This window comes from Parasteatoda tepidariorum, chromosome 7 (genome assembly GCF_982258835.1).
Source record: "Parasteatoda tepidariorum strain Cologne lab strain chromosome 7, Ptep-v5.0, whole genome shotgun sequence".
Lineage (NCBI taxonomy): Eukaryota > Metazoa > Arthropoda > Arachnida > Araneae > Theridiidae > Parasteatoda > Parasteatoda tepidariorum.
The window spans coordinates 91523408-91545472 of record NC_141761.1 but is presented as its reverse complement, the minus strand read 5'-3'; the positions used below and the strand labels follow the sequence as shown (position 1 = coordinate 91545472).

Sequence of the window (22065 nt, the reverse complement as noted above, 5' to 3'; positions counted from 1 at the left end):
TACGAGTAATTTCTCAACCATCTTATGCTCTTCAACCATCTTATAACTCACTTCCCTGGCAATTATTATCTCCCTAGCTTGAAAACTTTTTTAAAAAGCCATTCACCATACGTTAGAGAGTTTGAACCTTGAGAATTCGATCAGAAGCGATTCATTTTAAAAATCTTCTAAAATGTTGTACAATTCCGAACAAAAAATTAATAGCTTCAGTGAAATTACTTTTTGGTTATATAACATAAACTTATTTAATTAGAGATAAGATTATTGTTATTTGAATTTTCAATATTGATTTTGTTTTGTCTTATTGATTTTGTCTTATTTTCTGATTGATTTTTTTTTGTCTTATTGATTTTGTCTTATTTTCTGATTGATTTTGTCTTGCTTGATTAATTGATTTTGTCTTGTTTGACTAATTGATTTTGTCTTGCCTGATTAATTGATTTTGTCTTGTTTGACTAATTGATTTTGTCTTGCCTGATTAATTGATTTTGTCTTGTTTGACTAATTGATTTTGTCTTGTTTAGAAAAGACTGATTGAATTATGCTTAAAACTCTTATAGTCGTAATGTCAAAAATGAGTTTTTTTTGTGCTGTGCAAAAAGGCTAAAAATTATAATTACCTAATCGTTTTTATTTATTTATTTCTCAATTTTGAAAAATTTAAAAAAAAGATCTGAAATTATCTGTCGAAATATAGACAGATATTTCTACAAAAAAGTTATGGATGTCAAGCTAGTTTTATAAGCCTTAAAATTTGATAAAAATATACGAAGCCTCACTCAATATTTGAATTATTTAAACTGGTTTTTCATTCATTTTCATAGAAAGTATGCAGACATATCTACGTTTTATTTATATATTCAGAAATATAAATTTAGCACATGTTATTATAATAATTTTCTAATTACTGTTTTTTGTCAACATTAATATTTTTTAAATCATTGAAATTGATTTAAATGCAGTCGTGGAGCACAACTCATCAAAATTTAGAACTCTTATCGCATTGTTCTAATAAATTTAATTTATATTTTTTCGTACATTAAAAATAAAATATAGTACTTCTAATTGGAAAAATAAATGCTTTGTTTTTTTTCTCCAACATTTTAGTTTTTTTTAATTATTTTAATTGCGTAAGTTTTGGAAATAAGTCTGGAATTTATTAAAAAGAACAAAACTATTCTACGTATGTAAATTAATATCATTCACATTAAACACAAGTAAAAAAAAGTAAAAGAAACCGTTACAGATACGATGCTAAGAAAAATTTATGATGCATATTCTCGTGAAGGTCAAAGGATTATTGATTTATTTATGAATAGAAACATGATGAAAAAATGCCTGAACATCAAATACTCTTTATAAGAAAGACATATTACCTGTCTCAAACACAATTTTAGATTAAAATATCTGTAGCAAAAACTATTAGTATGGTTATTTGATTTTTTAAAATATGGTAGATTTTTTATTGTTGCAAAATAAATATTGCTTAAATCAGGGATTGAACAACTAATAGAGTTTAATTAAACCGTATTTTTATGAAGAATATACCAATTTAAAATTCTGTACATCTTATGTTCTGCCTTAAATTTGAACTCTTTTATTGTTAATTCCTTATTGCTGTGATGAAGAAAAAACTTTTTCAGGGAAATTTCGAGGATTAAAATTAAGCATTTTTACAAAATATTTACAATGTTTACTTACTGCTGTTTACGTGTAAGGATTTAATTGTGTTTATGTATGATCGAGAAATGAAGAATAATAAGAACACTATTAAAAAAATAAACACAGCGGGCTAATCTTAATAATCTCTTACTGCTGCATTCTCCATAGATAGTTTTTATAAATTGTTACACATAGTTATTTTTTGAAAGGTTCGCTAATATATTTTTCTAAGGCATGTGGATGTTATGCGATTTAAAAAACATGCTTACGTGAGTTTAGTAGCCAGATAACTGTACCAAAATGTTAAATTAACGACGAGGATAGTTTTAGTAGTAGTTGTTTTTTAATTTCTATAATCGTCGTTGAAGAGCCGATATTTTTTGTTAGCAATTCTTGAGCTCACGACTACCAGTGATAACTCTGTAGACTATGTATTTTGAACCCATTCCAGACGACAAGAGAACTCTTAGATCAAGTATTGGGAAACATTTGTCATTGTGGAGGGTTTTTTGTTGGAACTAACCTGCATTTTTGTTGGATGGAGAGGAAACCGCAAGAACTTCCCACGGTTAACCTGGCGGCAAGGGGATTCTTACCCATGATTAGTCCTTCTCTGAGAATAATTTATGTATAGATACTTAATCATTTATCTTGTCCACTTAGGTGTAACCAATTTCTCATTTTATTCGGCTGCCTCAACTGTTTTTATCACGTTTTATCACTTTTTATCCTGCTGAATTTTAATTGTCTACTCAGTTTTTGTTTTGATGTTTTGATTGTTTTAACTCGACTTTTGTACTTTTTAGACTGTTTTAATTTTCTTGTTCTTAGCATCCCTTTTTTGATTTTAATTGATTTTATCTCGGCTTTTCTTATTTTTAACTACTTCTCTAACTGATTTTAACAGTTTTAGATTTTACAAGCCCTTTTGATTTTAACTTTTTCTGATTTTATAAGCCCTTTTGGCTTTTGATTTTACAATTTACTTGATTTCATTGTTCTCTTAAATTTATCTATCTCAACACCTTTTAACTCTTTTTTTTTTCTCATTTATAAAATAATCTTTTATAATTGGTTGCCTTATACTGGTGTTTTATCCCCTTGCATGATTTCACTTTTCTATGGTTTACTTACTATGGATTTAATTTTGTAGTTGCCGCTCAACCCAGTTTTAGTGGTGAGCTATTGTCTAACTTGTTTGTTTGTATCATTGCCTATTTGTTGTAATTTGTTTGTATCGTCGCCTATTATGTTGTGAAAATTAATCTTTCTTAAATTGCGAATTTAAAAAAAAAATACTCTGTATGCCTTATTCAGAGCTGGTCGGTTGTTTTATTTTATTTCTTTATGTATCGACCAGACATTACTGGGATTTGAACCCAGTTCTACAACTGCACAATGGGCTGCGACGGTCTTCGAAACATTCCTGAGAATGATCCTCCAATTTTATCCTCTGCAGAGTGGATGCTTCCCCCTCACTTTGGTAGCCTGATGACATGTATAAGCCGAGAGCTATACGATAGAACAGTTTAATAAAAATCAACTGTGTCAAGCTAGAACGATCTTAAAGCTCTTTAACAACTTCTCAATAAGTACGCTTAGTCTAAACCACGTGATAATTCCTTGTCCAGAAATAAGTCATCTAACATGATTTAAATGTAATGGTACTGATGATAAAAAAAATAATGTATAATGACTAAGGACCATTTAAACTCTGGGAGATGTAGTTTGCGAAATCATTTCATGTATTTTGAGATATCCGTAATTGATGATTTTGGCTTATACAACTGTAAAAAATTCATCAAAAATAGAACATAAGTTCTGATATATATCAAACGTATATAATACTGTTATAAACGGATAAAATTGAAGGAATTGCAGACATTAGAAATATTTTGACAAAATACATATCTGTTTGAGTTACTTAAAGCATATTAAAATTTGACACGATGATCAAATAACTTAAAACCGCAATTGCAATTTAAATAATGTAATAAATAATTAGGTAAAGCGATGAGATTAAAATTTATTATGCCAGAAATTGCTTAGTTTTTAAACGTCAGAAGAAATTTTGTGAACAATATCAAAGTTAACCCTCTCATGTTATGACGTGTTTAATCTGAAAGAATGAATTAGTTCTTCTTTAATTTTGAATCAACTCTGCCAGACTAAAAATATCTTGAAGCTTATCGACAACTGCTCAATTAGCCAGCTCAGTCTAAGCCCCATGATAATTCCTTGTCCAGAGTCAAACCATCAAACACGATTTAAATGGAATGGTTCTGGTGAAATGTAATCATCTGCAATGATTCAAATCTGAGAAGGATACTTAAAACCATTTAAACTCGGGGAGATGTAGTTCGCGAAATCATTTGATGTATTTTGAGATATTCCTAATTGATGATTTTGGTTTATATAACTACAACAAATTCATCACAATTAGAACATAAGTTCTGATATATATCAAACGTAAATAATACTAAGAAAATGGAAAAGTATTGAAGCAATTACAGACATTATGGATAATTTCACAGACTACTTATCTAATTGAGTTACTAAAAGCATATTAAAACCTGATACGATGACCAGATAAAAGAGAAAGTTAATGCATTATGCTTTTAAGAGATTCCAAATATCTCTGTCTGTTTGATTCATCTGTTTCAGAGTTGAAGTTTCATTCTAATGAGTTCGATTACAAAATCGACTCCTTTTATCGGCCAAACCACAGCGGAATTACGAGATTGCCTTGTAATCTTAGAATAACTGATGAGTTATAAATATCTAAAAATAAATATTTGAAAACAAAGAGAACTTTATTATAAATGTCCTATACGATTTGTGAAAATATATATTTAGCGAGGTTTGGAGGTATTAGAAAACTTAAGAATTTTATAAGTTTATTATATATTATTAGGATGATAAAACTAAAACTCTACTGGGGTTAAATTATGATTCTGAAATAGTTGATTATCATTATGCTTCCAAACATAATCATTTATAACAATTGGAACAAAGTTTTTAAAAGCGATATATATATATATATATATATATATATATATATATATATATATATATATATATATATATATATATATATATATATATATATATATATATATATATATATATATATATATATATATATATATATATATATTGAATAAGAATTATTCGATTCAAACTATTGTAAAATCCTTCTTTTAGGTGAAACTTTTACTCTAATAGATAAAAGCAACTCTTAGAAGTGTTTTATTTTATAAAGATGCAATTTTTTTCCACTTGACTTTTGGAAAACATCCCGAAGCAGTTTTTTCCACTAAAACTATGAGGAAAAAATTAGATTTTAAAATTACGTTTCATAAAAAACGATTCAAAGAGTAATAAATAAAAGCAATTCTAGTCTGTTCTGATTATATTGCCTTACGAATTTTAAAAAAATGCAAAGTTAAAAACAGAATTAAAAATAAATTAAAAAATGAAAATACTATACGCAGGTTAAAAAACGGGGATATTTTCTCCTTTTTTTTACCCTTATCAGTAATTTTAATAAAATTTGTTGTAAACAAATCATAATTCCATGAAAATAAAATAAAAATAGTTCATGGCGAAAAGTATTCGGAGGGTTATTTCTTTTGCACAGCTTATCAGAAACAATATTATTCAAAGGAAAAGTTTAATTCTTCAAATATTAACGATATGTTCGCTTTTGCGCACAGGCTGTAACACAATGATAAAGATTAAAATTTTTTGTTTAAATTCAGTAGTAAAACTTATTCAGCTTAGAAACCTTCATTTTGATTGTAAAAAAGCATTGAACATTGTTTTATTATTAATTTCTGTACACAAACATATCTTTTCTTTTCCTCTATCAAAAAGAAAGAGAAAAACATTTTTTTTTTTTCATTTTTCCATTTAAACAATTCTATTTTTTTCCAAATTAGAATAAAATACATTATGAGGAACGTAAAATTTAAACACATTTTTTGTAAACATCTCTTATTAGTAGCCGGATAACCATGATATATAAATGATAAAACTAAAATACTTCGTAATTATGTTAACTAAATAAAATGCTTCATATTCTTTTATTCTGTAATGAATATTATTTTTTAAGCATGCATGAAACACATATGCCTCATTTCAGGGAAAAGTAAATAGTAGTTTAAGTAAAAATGTTGTGTTAGGTAGGTTTTTCACATTAAAAAATCAATTAAATTGCATCAAAATACTAAATTATGACCATAAAAAATAGAAAATAAAAATATCTTTGATTCGTTCATTTACAAAATTCTGTTTTTTCGGTAAATAAAAGGTTATTTTACTATTATTAGTATATGAATTACCGCGATACCTAAACAATGTAACTGAAATATTTTATAATATTATGATGACAAATAAATGTTTAATTCTCTCTGTCTATAATAAATTTCATACATTTAACCTGCATAAAACATTGATTACACAATTTAAATATAAGAAAAACTTAATTAAAATACAAATGTTTAGTTAATTGCAATTTCTTTTCCTCAAACGAATGTCAACTAAGTAGCATTAAACTAAAAACATATAATTAAATAAAAGTAGGAATACAAAATTTTTTGATTCCACCATTTGCAAAACTATTTTTTACACGACATAGAATATATATTTTTTTTACATTTTTAGTAACTGAATAAACATAATAAATAAAAATTTCAACTGAAATATATTGTAATTTAGCATCTAATTAAAATACTTGACTGCGCAAAATACTAAATCCTCACATTGTAAAAATTGCCTAATTAAAGTACGATAAAAAGTACAGGTACTCAGGTTGCCAGTACTTGTTACTGTAAAAACCACTTTTAACGGAACATGTTATGAAACAAAAATTCTGATATACCGTAAGTTTTATAGTAACAATTACCGTAAAATCAATGGATTACTCTTATTTAATAAATATTACAGCAAAAAATTGCAGTATAATGTTTTGCGGTGAAAACGGATTTTACTGTAAAATGGATTTCACGAATGAAGCTTCCAAAGTGCCAATAATTAATAACGTATTTCAATCAGGAATTTCTTATAGTGCATTTTAAATACAAGAAAAGGCCTATTTAAAAAAACTAAACTAGTTAAGTATTTTTCTTTGAAAAATTAATGCTCCTTTATTTAAAAGGAATATAACGCATTAATCAATATTTTAAAACATTGCAATATTTAATAACTGCAATTATATACTAATTAAGGCATGTGATTTTTTCTTCCTGTTTCTGGGAAAACTTGTTTAAAGACTAAAACTCCTTCAGCGACTGCACATCAGCCGGTACTGACAAAGGAGTTAGTTCCTTTCAAGAACACCTGTTTTCCACTTCTTCTTAGCCAATTCGCGATTACCCAACAATATTTTCCACGGGGGCAGATTGTTTGCTTCAAAGAATTTCTGTGTTTTTTATTTTTTGTAATTACAGACGTCAATACAGGCCTAAAGTAATTCGTAAGAAGGATTATTTAACTGCTTTTAAAAATATTTAGAAAATGTGAATTAATTTATAAAATAAGAAGGTGTATATTTAGTAATTAAAAAATGATAATAATAAAAAGTACATGTAACTAAGAAGAATAGTTAACAGAATTTTGCTTAAATTAATTAACAGAAGATAGCGATACACATAAAACAATTTTTATTACGTAACATACGCATTAAAAAAAATTATTTACATCCATGCGAGTTTAACAAAATTAATTTTACTCTTAGTAAATTTTCTATTTTAGGCAGAAAGTCAATTATTTTTCAGTTCATTATGGTATATATATATATATATATATATATATATATATATATATATATATATATATATATATATATATATATATATATATAAACGAAATGGAGCATTCTGATTGGTTAAACGTTAGCCATTGGATAGGACAGCTCCACTTTATCAAATATTGATCAGTGATCTTTGATAGCTTATAGCTCTATTTGATGAAAAAGGTTATTGCAAGTATTGCAACATTTATTTATTTTTCATTCATTATGTGAAGTAAATTCAATAAACCGCGTTAACGTGTCAGCATGAGAGGCAATACGTAATACTGATATTATGGTAATTGGTGCAGTTTTAACAAGAATACTATAAAAGAAGTTTTGGAAAACAGTTTTTGTAGTGGTACTAATGATAATGCATTAATATTTTAATGAATTATAATTTAAAGTAATTTTCCACTGTCAGTGATATTTTAAACAGTATACCAAAGGTCGGAAAAGGTCATAAAGTACTTATCAAGGTACTATAAGAATTTTACTTGTTTCTAAAATGTCGGCTTTAGTTTGCGGTAATGATGATTAATGTATTGCGCACAAAACTCATTTCTTTCTTATATTCAATTTGTATTCTTTTTCATTTTCTAAATAGCTTTCCTTTAGATAAGAGGAAATAGTTATAGTATCGATCATAATATGAATTTTGGTAAGAAAAATGGAGAAAATGATATAAGTTAAAATATTTCAAATGAAAGCAGTATTTGAAATCATTAAGATGAAAATGAAAATAACAGTTACTAAGTTATTACTTTTTTAAAGAAAAATATATAATAATGAATAATGTTATGATAATGAACGTTATAGTTTTGCACGTTTTAGAATGTAACAATTTCATCTGTTGTTGTTACGCAAATTAACATGAATAACAAATTATTTATATTTTTATTGCTAGTTTTTAAAGTTAAAATAAATTCCAATTTGTGATTTTAACTAGAGTTTAAATAGTTCTATGCAAAAATAGTTCAAAATTATAATAACATATTCTGGTAGAATATGAACTGAGAAGTTCATATGAATTTAATTTAGTGAATTTAAATTAGTTAATAATAATATTTAAATATTTATTCAGGATTAAATTAAAATGATTTAAAAATATTGTGATTATTATTATAAACTGTTAGACAATTAAATAAAATGGAAAGGGGATGAAATAATATTTTATTAAATTTGTGTAATTGGGTTTAAAAGGTAACAGGTTGCTCTTATTCCTTCGTAAAAGAATAAATATTATCTCTCGCTTTAATGTATTTCCTGCCAGTAGGTGGGCTACATCAACTCCTAGTAATCCTTCAAATTGTTCGTGTCTTAGATTGTTATTTGAAATTTACAATGATATTCGAAATTTAAGGATATTCAAATGAGACAAAAAAAATTATTTCAATAATAATATTATGGTAATGATAAATAATAAAAAATTGTAATAATAATAATAATGAAAATTATAATAATAATTATTATTAAAAAAGTAATATAATAATGATAAATAGTTATGCTAATAAATTGTTATACTAATAAATTGTAATATTAGTAAGTTGTTATAATAATAATAATATTAATAATAATAATCTTGATGAATCATTTAAATAATCAAAGAAATTTAAGTACACCAATAATGTATAGTCAAAAAAGATTTTTCGCTGTGAAGTTACGGAAATTTTGGAGTTAAATCAACTTTAAACAAGTATTTTTTTTAGTTTGTGATGCAGCATATAAGAAAATAAAAATTCGAACAAAATATTTCGATAAAATATATTACTCTTAAGGCCAGTTAGGAAGAGACTCGATCTTGATTTTTAATTTTAATTAAAAATTCATAGGCAGCCACTGCATACTTTCTCCAATTTGTAATTTTCTTAAATTCGCTTTCTGCAATGTCTAATAAAATTAGTATCGAATACGCGATCAATACGTCTGGTAAGAAGTTTACTTAGTATATTACACTAGACATAAAAAGTGCTTCTTATTTTTCTGTCGTAAGATTTTAGTGTTTTAGAGTGTTTGAATCTTACAGGAAAATCAAAGATGAAAATAAAACTATCCTTGAAAAGTAAGAAAAAAAAATTATGAGTTATTTTATTTAAAATAATGAGTTTAAAGCAAAGACCATCATAAAAACAGTTTAGTTTTCATGCAATTTTTTTCAATTTTATTCAGAAGCTTTTACATACATCTTATATATTCTTTTTTCAAATTGTTAATATTAACAAAAAAAAATCACTGAAATTAGCTTTTAAGTGTAAAGAGTTTTCAAAAAAATCCGAAATTTTTTTTTTAATTTTGAAGAAAAATTATTACAAAAAACAGTAAATAATTCAAAACCAAAACAGATTCAAATTAGAACATAATCCAAACGTAAAGATCAAATAACACAGAATTTTTAACCTTAACCCTTTCAGAGATGTTTTTTTCTTTATCAATAAAAAAAAAAACAAATTACGAATTTAATAGATCAAATAAGGTAAACATAAATTTTTGTTTTGTTTTTGCAGAATATTGTTTATTGTTTGAGCAATGAAGGTGGTTAGAACATATATGTCCTACTGGTTATTTCAGATGGGACGCATATGTCCCAGTGGTGTTTTCTTCTGCGGGACTTATGAATCCCGAATGTATGTATTCATCTAATATTATACTCACTATTCAATGAATGAATGAATGAATAAAAATTTGATTTCTTCCGTCGAGTTTTAAGGAAATTTCACTTTAAAAAAAGAAAAAAAAATCTATACAAACTTCCACTCGAGCAGTTTTATATTTTTACCTCATCGGAGTTTTTTCCAACCAGCAGTAGATCAAATGGAATGGCGGCCACCACGTCGATGATGAACCATCCCCGGAGATAGTGGACGGCGATTTTACACGGGTGGCCTTCGACTTCTTCATTCGAGTTGACGTAAGTGGTGCGAAAGTTGATGACGATATCGATGATGAACATGACGTCTACGATGAGGTCGATGTAGACAATGGGGCCATCATTGTCCAGTCGCTCCTCATTCAGCAAGAAGGCCGCGACGTATGGCGTGAAGATTGCTGTATATATGACGAGCAACAGGATAATCCAGTCCCAGACTGCTTTGAACGGTGAATAATGAAGGATGGTCCACTTGTGGACACGTGGTTTCTGAAGTTTGTATTCGGGCAACACATCAGCTCCCAAGGAGAGGACCTGAAATATGCAACAATGAAGTACGATTTCAAGAGGGGTACTTTTTTACACTTAACTTTTACTTTTTTGCATTTTAAAATCATTCACCACTTATATTCAAGTGGTTCATATAGTCTGTCCTCAAGTTACAAATTAGTATGTAAATACAAATACTGGAAATAAGTGACACTAAGTGGTTACCTGATTAAGTGGTAATCAATCGAATTAAGTGGTCATTAGCAGAAACTCGCGTCAGTGTTAAATATTATAATATTACGTATTTTAATGAACACATTGATGTGATGGCTATATACAGTCCCTTTCCAAATTATTAAACGCTCTATAAGATTCTACGTAAAATCTTAATTATCAGGTGATACTATACAGCTTTATTGTTTCTACGCGACTGAAGCCGGTTTGTACATGTTTATGTTCGTGTATCAATTGTTTAAATTTGGTGATATATAATATAAATTCGACGATTAGATAAATTAGACGATGCATTATATAAATATAGAACGTTTATTATATCAGGTATTATATTAGTATACTGCAATAGTTAGAACAAATTATTAAACACACTCTACTTTTTTAATAATTACATGTTTTGCACTAGTTTATATGCAATACTTTTTTTATTTAAACAAAAATGTAATGGGTTTTTATTCAGGAGATTTTTTATATATTTCCTATTTGTATTTATTATTAGCGTATTGCATTACAATGTTAACCATTATATACGCGAACGTAAACAAGCGCAAACCAGCTCCTGCCGAGTAAAAACAATAAAGCTGTATATTGTAACTTGATAATTAAGATATTATATAGAATCTCATAGTGCGTCTAATAATTTGGAAATGGACTGGACTGTATAGCAGAAAACACAGTCGACTGCTGGACAAGTGATTTCTACTGTTCATATTTGGTGGAAAAGGCCATCTTAAAAATGGAGTAGGAAAAAAATTTTTGGATTTGCACCAAATGCGTATAGTACTTGCACAGTGTGAAGAAAAACGAACCATCCTAAAACAATTTTGACTTAATGATCGGATCTTCACGTATTAGGACTCAATTGCAATGGTTTCAGAGGAGGACTACAAATATGCTAATTAGTTAGTGCAGACGATATTTCAAGTTAAGAAATCAGACGGAAAAACGAACTTTTTTTTAATGTAAAAAACTTTTATTTTTCGTTAGATTCGGATTTTTAATCCCCAAAATACAGGGAGCAGACTCAATTTGGAAAATAGGGTCCCGAAAGTTTGGTCAGGAGAGCAATCCAAAGTTTGGATTCTTTAAAGTTAGTTTTACTTTTTGCGTAGTTTGCATCTCTAGCATTTTAAGCGAATTGACAAATTTTTGCCCTCAATAAAATTTATTTATTGTATAAAATTTATTTATTAACCATAAGTTCATGCAAAAAAGGAAATAATAATTACTCATTATTTTTTTATTATTTAATAATAGCCGTAAAACATTTGAATTACAAGGATTACTGAATTACGCTTTAATAAAAAAATTTAAAGTATAAAATTTGGACGAATTCAGACGAAAAGGTAATGAGAAAACAAAATTAAAAGAAGTTGTATATTTTAAATTCGATTCCTCAGGACCAATTTTACCAATTTCATTCACGTTTTATATTTTGACATGAATTTTATATTTTAATATTTTGACAAATTTTATATTTTGACATTAAAATACATTCTTTAAAAAGATGCAATAATTTTTAAACCTTATAATTCAAAATATTTCCGACTATTATTAAATAAAATAATAAGAAAAATAATTATTAAAAAGTTAGTTTTTGCATAAAATTACTTTTGCAGAAACGAATTTAAAATTGTGTGCAATCATTTTTCAATTCGCTCAAAAATCTCCAGAGCTATGGGAAAATACGCAAAAAGTAAAATTGACATTAAGATATCATATTTCCCGGATTGCGGTGGTATTTTGGGGGTTTGTCATTAAAAGCCGCCAAAAGAAAGGGCCAATTTGGCATTTGGGGTTAGAAATCCGAATGAAATATCGTGTGCACTAACAAGTTAGCATAGTTATGTGAGGTCACTCTCTCAAACTATTAAAATTCAATCCTAGTGCTTGAAAACCCGATCACTAGATCAAAAGTTATTCAAGGTAGTTTGTTTCTCTCCTCATAGGTGCATCAAGTAGCATACGAAAAAAAATGCAAAATATTTTTTTGCCACACTGATTAAAGCCCATTTTATTTTATTTCATAACGTTGAGCAGCAGTCTCCATTTTTTGGGTCTGCGACTACAAAGATCAACTCCGTATTGTAATTTTGAGCCTAATCCCGAAGACAAGGGAACTCCTGGATTAGGAGAAATTGGCCTTCGTGACATTTGATAGAACTAACCAGCATTTGCGTTACATGGAGAGGAAAACCACAAAAAACGTCCACTGTTAGCCTGATGACAAGAGGACTCTAACCCATGATCTGCCTACCACTGAAGATATTTTATGTCAGCACTGTGGTCAGTGCAAGCTGGATGCGGAGTTCGTATCGACATGCTATTGTTGGAATTCAAACCCGGTTCGGTTCCGTTGGAAGGCAAATGCTCTGTCCCCTGAGCCAAAGCTCATTGGAATAAATCCAATGTGGATTTTTATGGCAATTTGGAAAGAAAAAAGAAGGATTTTATGAACAGTCCGTTTTAAACATCGAAAAATACGCCAATAAAAAAGTGTACATTTGACCAAATATTTATTAAAATTTGAAAGATATTTTTTTTCCAAAGATTTATTGTTAAAATACGCATTTTCATTATAATTTTGTTTTGTGTTTTTCTTTCAAAATTTGCTTAGTATTCTTTGAACTAGACTTACATCTCACATATAGGAAAGCAAATATTTTCTTTTTAATACAGAATAGTGTTTTTAAAAGAAACCATTCTAAGAGCTTTATTGTAGTTTAAATGCTATCTTTTATTTTTCTATCGTATCAATTCTTCCACATCTAAAGAGGAAAAAACAGCATTTTGTGAGTGAGATTGAAGACACTTCTCCCATTGTCCATGAAGAGATGAATTAGTTGCTCTAAATTAGAAACCGACGAGAGAAGAAGCAATTTCATGATTGAATGGATGGTTAGAAAAAGAATAGTATCCGTTAACAGTTGTAAAAGAATGCCACCGTTTCTCTAAACACTCTTTCAATTATTAGCGAATTGTTTTAACATTTGTTTGAAGAAAAAAATATAGTATCTAACGGAGAAATTGATGGTATTTCTTAACTATTTTATTAAAAAATCAATAAACATATAAATCAAAAAAATATACACAAATTGTTTTGATTTTGAATTTTCAGCTCTTATTTGAATAGTACACTGAGCATGGTTAAAATTACCAGAATATGGTAAAATTTATTGCTTTTCTGGCTATATTAGCACCAAAATCATGGCAATTTTTACAGAGGGAGTTATGTACTTTACTTACATCCCACTAGAGTAACAGAATGAGCTATCAACGACTGTCAGGATAAAACTTTCGAGGATGATCCGAAATGATACTATAACAATTTTGATCCTCTGCAGAGGGGATGGCTCCTCCGATAGATCAATGATATTTGACAGTTTATATCTCTAATTGAACAAAATATACTTTTTTACCCGTAATTTAGCATTTAATTGTATTTCATTCGCCATATCAGATAAATTGAATGAACCACGTTAACGTGGTAGCGGCAGAGGAAATACTTCCTACTCATATTATGGTAATTGACTCAGTTTTTACAAGTAGCTGCAGTTGTTTATTTTCGTTGTACTAGAGCTGAACAATGAGGTCCAGGTGATGGTCTTGAGGAATCTCTGAGGATGAGCCGAAGACACCCCATCACAATTTCGATCCTCTGCAGAGAGGTTGTCTCCCGGATTTGATAGCCTAGCGACCTGAGAGCGAATTCGAACACTTTGAGGTAGAACAGTTTAACGAAGACCGATACCGTGCACCCTCTGTCCCTACTCAAGCTGATCGAAGTTGTCATTCACCCGCTTACTGACCGCAGCCAGTGAGGTTTGACTATTCTACTGGGAACCATACATTTACAATCAGTCCACAGCAGATTCAATTGTTACCGAAGCGCTTTGATAATGATTTCAGTAAAATTAGCAATAAGAAGTTTAATTTTGAATTCCAGAATTTACGAATGAAAACGGTTACCACATGAATCGTTTATATATACAGCGTTTGTTGTTTGTTACCAAAATTATGGTTTTTATTACCAGAAATGTGTTTACGATAGAGTGAAGTAATTTTAATAGTTTTTTTTTCCTCGGTTTAGTAAGGACTGTCTCTTACTGCTTTTAAACTTCATTTACAACTCTGACGTGAAATGCGGATCACAGTTTTTCTGTCTATCAAACGAATGGTTCGAAACATATTTATGTTAATAAAAAATCATTTATAATTGTTATAATTGTGGTAAGCTATTGGATGTTTAAAAAAACTGAATGCTGTTCAGTTTCACTCAAAAGAGCTTTCAAGACGAAATATCGTGTCCTTATTTTTGACTCTTGTCTTCTGAGTAGGAATCAAACGCGAGGTTGAATAGAGTAACGTATTTAATTTAAGCCTACTTTACTAGATTGTCAAGATTGTTTACTGATGATAAAAAAAACTAATAAAGTTACTCATTATATGAAGATCTTTTTCAAATAATGAATTCCTTCATTGAGAAGAAAATAAATAAGCCAAACTTCCATACAAATGATTTCCATCTTATTTTAAAACTCGCTCAAGATCACTTTATTTCTTATATAATAGAGCACACCAAAAATAAAATAAAATCATCAAATGTAACACACCAGAAATCAAATAAGATAGAAAAAATATGCATATTAGCTTTTAAGACCCTGTATATTAAAATCTAAAACAATGAAGTTCTCCAACTATTTATATATGACCATATATTCCAAATAAGGTGTATGATTTATCACCGACATTAAAAGAGTAATTGAATCAATATATTAAGTAAATAATTTCTTAAAACGTAAGCGGAAATATATATGTGATTTAAATGTGATTTATGAAGATGGTAATAAAAGTCGATGTTTTTCAAGCACTTTAAAATTAGGCTCTCATTTTTAAGACTCAACAAACCTGAATGAAGAAAACAAAAGTGATTTGAAACATGAAACCTAAAGTTGCCAACGAAAAACAGAAAATAGAAGTGAATGGCTCAGGGGATAGAGCGTTCGCCTTCCAATGAGGCGAACCGGGCTCGAATCCCAGTCGATACGAATTCCGCATCCGGCTCGCACCGACCACAGTGCTGACGTGAAATATCCTCAGTGGTAGACGGATCTTGGTTGAGAGTCCTTACCGCCAGGCTAACCGTGGGTGGTTCTCGTGGTCTTCCTCTCTATGTAAAGCAAATGCGGGTGAGCTTCATCAAAAATTCCTCCACGAAGGCAAATTTCTCCCAATACTCGATCCAGGAGTTCCCTTGTCTTCTGGATTGGGTTCAAAATTACAAGATAACGGAGTTGAACATTAGTAGTCGTAAACTCATAAAATTGGGTCGGCTGTTCAGCGATGGTTACAAGAAAAATTAGAAATGAAAAAAATGTATAAAACAGAAAAATAAAGATGAGAAAACAAACTAAAATTGGAGCATGTTTGCCACATAGAACGGCACCGACAGTTTTTCCAGTTTTATTTAAGTTTTTATTTATTTTTTTTTTGTTTTGTTTCTCTCTCTCCTATCGTGGTTTTCATAGTTTTGTTTTTCACATTCATTTCATTTTTCGTCAGCAACCATACGTTTTTTGCTTCAAATCACTCTGATTTCCTCAATCACGTTTGGCTAGTCCAGAGAAGTGGGGGCTTATTTCTGAACGCTTGAAACACGTCAAATTTCACTATATACTTATATGTTTTAAACCAATGAAGTAAACAAGTAAAGCAAAATGTTTCTTTTATTATATATCTTAGAACTATATATTATTTTTTAAAACACTAAACAAGCTACGTAAAATATGTTTTTAAAGCCTTTATTTCGTAAACAACAGCAAAATCTCTATAATAACGGTTTATCATTTCATATTTTATGTTCGTCCTGTAAACGTATTTTTATTGCAAATCATAACTCTAACAAAAATGAATTATTTGTGATATGATAAATGCCTCATAAAATATTTTTTTTATTATTATTCTCTTTTCGATAAGTCAGATAACACTGCGTAAAATTCAAATGGTCGATGGTTCCAAATCGCGCTTTTTTTATTATACTTAAAATTGAACTGATTTATTAGTTTTTCGATTTTGGAAATCACGTATCGTACAACACTTTAAATTTTTTTTCCTTTAATGATTTTGTAAGAGTCTACGATAAGCTTCAATTTCAAATCATTTGATGCAAATTCGCATCTCTCTCGATTTTCGATTTTCTTTTCTTGGCAAGTGAAGTAGGCTGAAAAGCTGTTTTTATCAGTTACTTCCACATTTTTTGAAAATATGTTTTTATTAAGTTGCCCGAAAGATTTTTTGCGAGCAGAACTATATAAGAACTAAAAACATATCTAAAAAGAACTCGAAAATCACAGTGTATTTGAAATTATGTGAGCTTGTATTTGGAATAAAACATTGCTTCAATCACTCATATTTACCCAATTTAGTTTATTTAAAAGGAACTACGAACATTTTTTTTAAATTTATTTAAAAATATATTCAAGTATTATATTTTATACATTATGTAACGTAAATAAATACAAATTTTCAGCATTAATAAATAAAATTGCTCTATATGAAATTTTAATTAAGTTAAACTAACTAAAGTTAATGAAAAATATTTTCAATATAAATGTTTATTTGCAAAGATACATAACTAAAAGTTTCATTATTAGTTATGTCAATGAGTCTTTAAAGTAATTTTATTCTAACTCGTTAAAATAAAACATTTTAAATATTTACTCATGTTTGTTTAACTTTTTGTTATACATTGTTATAACAGAGAAAGATTTATTCTTTCATGTTACAAATTTTGACTCTTTCTTGTATAATTAGCAAAAATTAGAAAATGAAATATTAAAGTAAAATTTTAGTTAAACTGAAACAATCCTAAATGTATAAAAATTCTTCAACGAAATTATTATATGTATTTTATCTAACAAAAATAAATTTAAAAATTACCATATTATTGACAATTGTAAGTTTTTAATTAATACTAATATTAATTAATTGTCAGCGAAAATGAAATTTTACTTTAATAATTCTATTTTTTAAAGCAATTTTATTTGCTGTGTCATTTATATTCTACTTATTAGTATACTTATTATTTAATATTGTTTCATTAGCTTTCTTTTGTCACATTAAAAATTTATCGTTACAAATATTTTTAAATCAAAGTGAAAAAACTTATTTAATTCTGGAATGTGATTAATCATACTTTTTTTATTTTATTTCTAAACGTCATTGAATAACCGATGTAAGTTTTGCGTTTATAACTACCAATGCTCAACGCCCTTAGCCTAGTAATTTTGAACCTAATACAGAAGACAATGAAACTCCAGAATCATGTGTTGGGAGAAATTTGCCTTCGTGGAGGACTTTTTAATAGCTATATTTGCGTTATATGAAGAGGAAAAACCACAAAAACCGCCCACGATTAGCCTGACGGCAAGGGGACTCTAACTCAAGATCCGTCCACCACTCAGGATATTTTGCGTCAGCACTGTGGTCAGTGCGAGCAGGGTGTGGAATTCTTATCGACCAGCCATAACTCGGGTTCGAAAAGCCATAACTGGGAAACTAATTTACAATCTAGAGGTGTTTAACGACTAGCCTTGCTTTCCGAGATTTTCTACATGGCTGTAGTTAGTCCCAATTATAATACAGGCTTTTTTCTTGAAATTGCTTAAATTGGCTTATTTGGAAAATCGTGACCTGGAACGTTATGTAATCGTATATATATATATATATATATATATATATATATATATATATATATATATATATATATATATATATATATATATATATATATATATATATATATATATATATATATATATATATATATATATATATATATATATATATATATATATATATATATATATATATATATATATATATAATATCATAATTATTCATAATAAATAAAATTTATGATTTTACTTTTTATGTCTTTTATTATGCTTACTGAGCAATCATGCTCTATATTCTCCTAATTGTAATTTATTACAAATACGGCACAGACCTAATTTACTAATTTTTGTTTAAAATTATAATTAAATTTTTTAAACTAATTATATCTAAATATTAGGGTATGTCTTGTGCACTGAATATATATATATATATATATATATATATATATATATATATATATATATATATATATATATATATATTACTATAAATTGAAATTTCAACTAACAAATAATGCATTTTATAAACTTTATGTTTTAATCCTTATTTTATTAAAGTTCAAATAGAAGTTACAATAATGTATTTAAGCTAAACAAGAATTCAATTACTAGTCGGAAATATTCATGCACTGCTATTTTGTATTTTTGTTCAGATATTTACATAAATTTAAAATGCCTTTAACTTCTCTTGAGAATTGTGATACCAAAATTTGAATTATCCCTTACATTAGGAAATTAGAAGTAATGGCATAGATAATCTTTTGTTTATGATAAAGATGTCGAATAATGTAATAAAATGTCTCAATATAAATAATTCAAAAGAGTGATTTAATTTCTATAATGAATTGCACTTATGTGATCATAAAACAAAATAATGTAAATCAACGATTCTTAGTATGTGTTTGAAGATATTTAGCTAAAGATTTTGGTCATAATTAGTTTCTATTGTAATTATTATACTAATAAATATCTTATGCTTAAAACTGGTCATTTGATAAATGTTAGTCTTAACAACACCAGATATTTGTTAAAGACATTGTTATATTCATAATGAATATTTAATTATAATCAAATCGTGTGCTTGAATCTTTTAAGTTTCATTTCATAAATTTCAATATTAACTGTACCAAATATTTGCAACATTTGTAATTATTAATGATGAATATTTAATTGTTATAATACATATCTTGTATATGAAACTTGTCATTTTCATTTCGTAAATTTCTATCTCAAGAATACCAAACATTCTTAAAAGTTATTTCTTCAATAATAATGAATATTTAATTATATTAATACTTATCTTATGCTTGAAACTCTTCATCTTCATTTCATAAATTTCAATTTTAACAATACCACACATTTGTCATAGTAAGTGTTTTGATAATAATGAATGTTTGATTTAAACTTTTCGTTTAAAAGTCAAACAAATTTTGAAATGAGAAGAGCATAACACAAGATTATTATATAATCAATAGAAACCGTCATAATGAATATTTTAAATTTAGAGACACAAAGAAAGATAATTTTTTTCACAACTGATTAGGGAGGAATAGAGATATAATAAAACAATTATGTGTTAGTAATCTATCTAATACCTATCTAATAACTTTGAAAAACCGGATTTGCCTTGCGGATTTTTTACTTGCAGAACAGTCAGTTGGTTAAAGTTATTCTTTCGAAAGGCTGACCTCAATTATACATGTGTCATGCAGTACGTAAAACAATAATTATATATATATATATATATATATATATATATATATATATATATATATATATATATATATATATATATATATATATATATATATATATATATATATATATATATATATATATATTTGATGTGAATCATATAGTTATATTTATGCGAAATCAAATATACTACGCTTCAAAGAGCAAATTAAATAGTCAAAAATATGAGTTTTGCGACAAACAAATTCATCAAGACCATATCAATTACAATAAATAATTATTAACTTGAACTTTCTAATTCAATTTTTTAAATTAAAGAAAAAATTTTGCTTTGGGTTGTATTTTATTCCTTATTTTTGTTGCTGAGAAATTGAAACAAATACCAAAGCTACAAGTGAAAACATTCTTGTGAAATTAACGTTTCTATGCTAATGGCATTTTCAATATAATTCTAATAATTTAATATAATTCTAATAACCATAATTCTGGTCACAAAGATCGAAATATAAGTCATTTAAGCCATTCACTTGGTAAAGCTTCTAAGTAAATTACATGTCACTAATAATATTGATAAAGAATATACGCTTAAATTAGTAAACTTTCTAACGTACTTCTAATAAAAATATAATTTAACAGCTGTATATATACATCGTCAAATCAACTAACACACTATCATTTATCTCGTTTTTAGCAAACTACTTATAATTGTGGATCCATAAACATAATTTTACTCATACTCCGCAAGTATCATCATTAAACTTATTGCTTTTTTTACAAAAAAGAGCTTTATAATGCACCAAAACTTTTCACTTTTAATAGACTAAGAGAGATGCGTGTACTCTTATCCAAATGAATCGAAAATAGCACTAAGCTTGTTGAAAGAGTAGACTTAATAGTTTGAAAACACGCAAATTCTATATTTCGGTTCTGTATACAAATCTTTCTTAGGATTGAGCTAAATTCTTAAACGATAATAAACGACCTCAATAAGAATTCGCTCATTGTTCGGAAATACCAATATATTCCAATTAATTATTCAAAATACGTAGAAATCTAAACAATACAATAGGGCTCGCAGCTCTTGATAGAAATATTTGAGAGATTCCAATAGTTTTTGATTAAATGAATAATGAATGCTATGTTTTGAGCTTTCCTAGCGTAATGTGGTGTGAATGCACTAAAAATAATTTTATAAAACTTTACATTAAATGAATATACATGCAAATAAATCGAAAAATTACCTAACCAGTTTCTGGAAAACATTTTCGAAGAATTTTGTATAATTTGCGTTAAAAACCAAAAGGTTTCCGCATACTCTTTATCAACCTGTTTAGTTAAAATAAATATATCTAAAATAGTAAAAATATAAGTGCATTTGCTTTTAGTTATTATGGAATCAATAGTTTGTTAGAAAAATTAATTTTTTAATTGTTTCTTCTTATAACATTCATTTTGTCAAAGCGTAAATGCATCATTATTATTATTACGTTATAATATTGCAATTGTTATTTTGTTTTATTATTATTAGTAGTAGTAGTGCTCTTATTATGCACTGAAAAAAAGTATGATAAAATATGGTAACATTTACCGTGTTTCTGGTTCTATAAGAATCTTAATAATCTCTGTAATGACTTTTGAAAAATTAACAATAAAATATGACTTTATAATCTGTGACAAATTTGGTAAATTTTGGTAATTTTTCCATGTTATCTTCGAGCATAGCATCAAAATCATTTATGTGTTTAAATTTTCACTCAAATATTGTATTTTTTTGTAAATGTATGACAATAAGAACTATATTTTTCAGAACCAGAATTTCCGGAAAACTTATACCATATGAACTGAAAAACTATTAAATGAATGGCTTAAAT

The 22065-nt window shown here is 27.4% G+C and overlaps 1 protein-coding gene across 2 annotated transcripts in view; it reads right to left on the bottom strand.

Moving 5' to 3' along the window:
- LOC107443883 (voltage-gated inwardly rectifying potassium channel KCNH6) overlaps positions 1-22065 on the bottom strand; it is a 398302-nt gene that overhangs the window by 64794 nt on the left and 311443 nt on the right. For both annotated transcript variants that reach the window (XM_087168266.1, XM_071183149.2), the window contains one exon: positions 10230-10634. In XM_087168266.1, coding sequence (XP_087024392.1) covers positions 10230-10634 — 405 coding nt within the window. The remainder of the gene's footprint in view (positions 1-10229; positions 10635-22065) is intronic.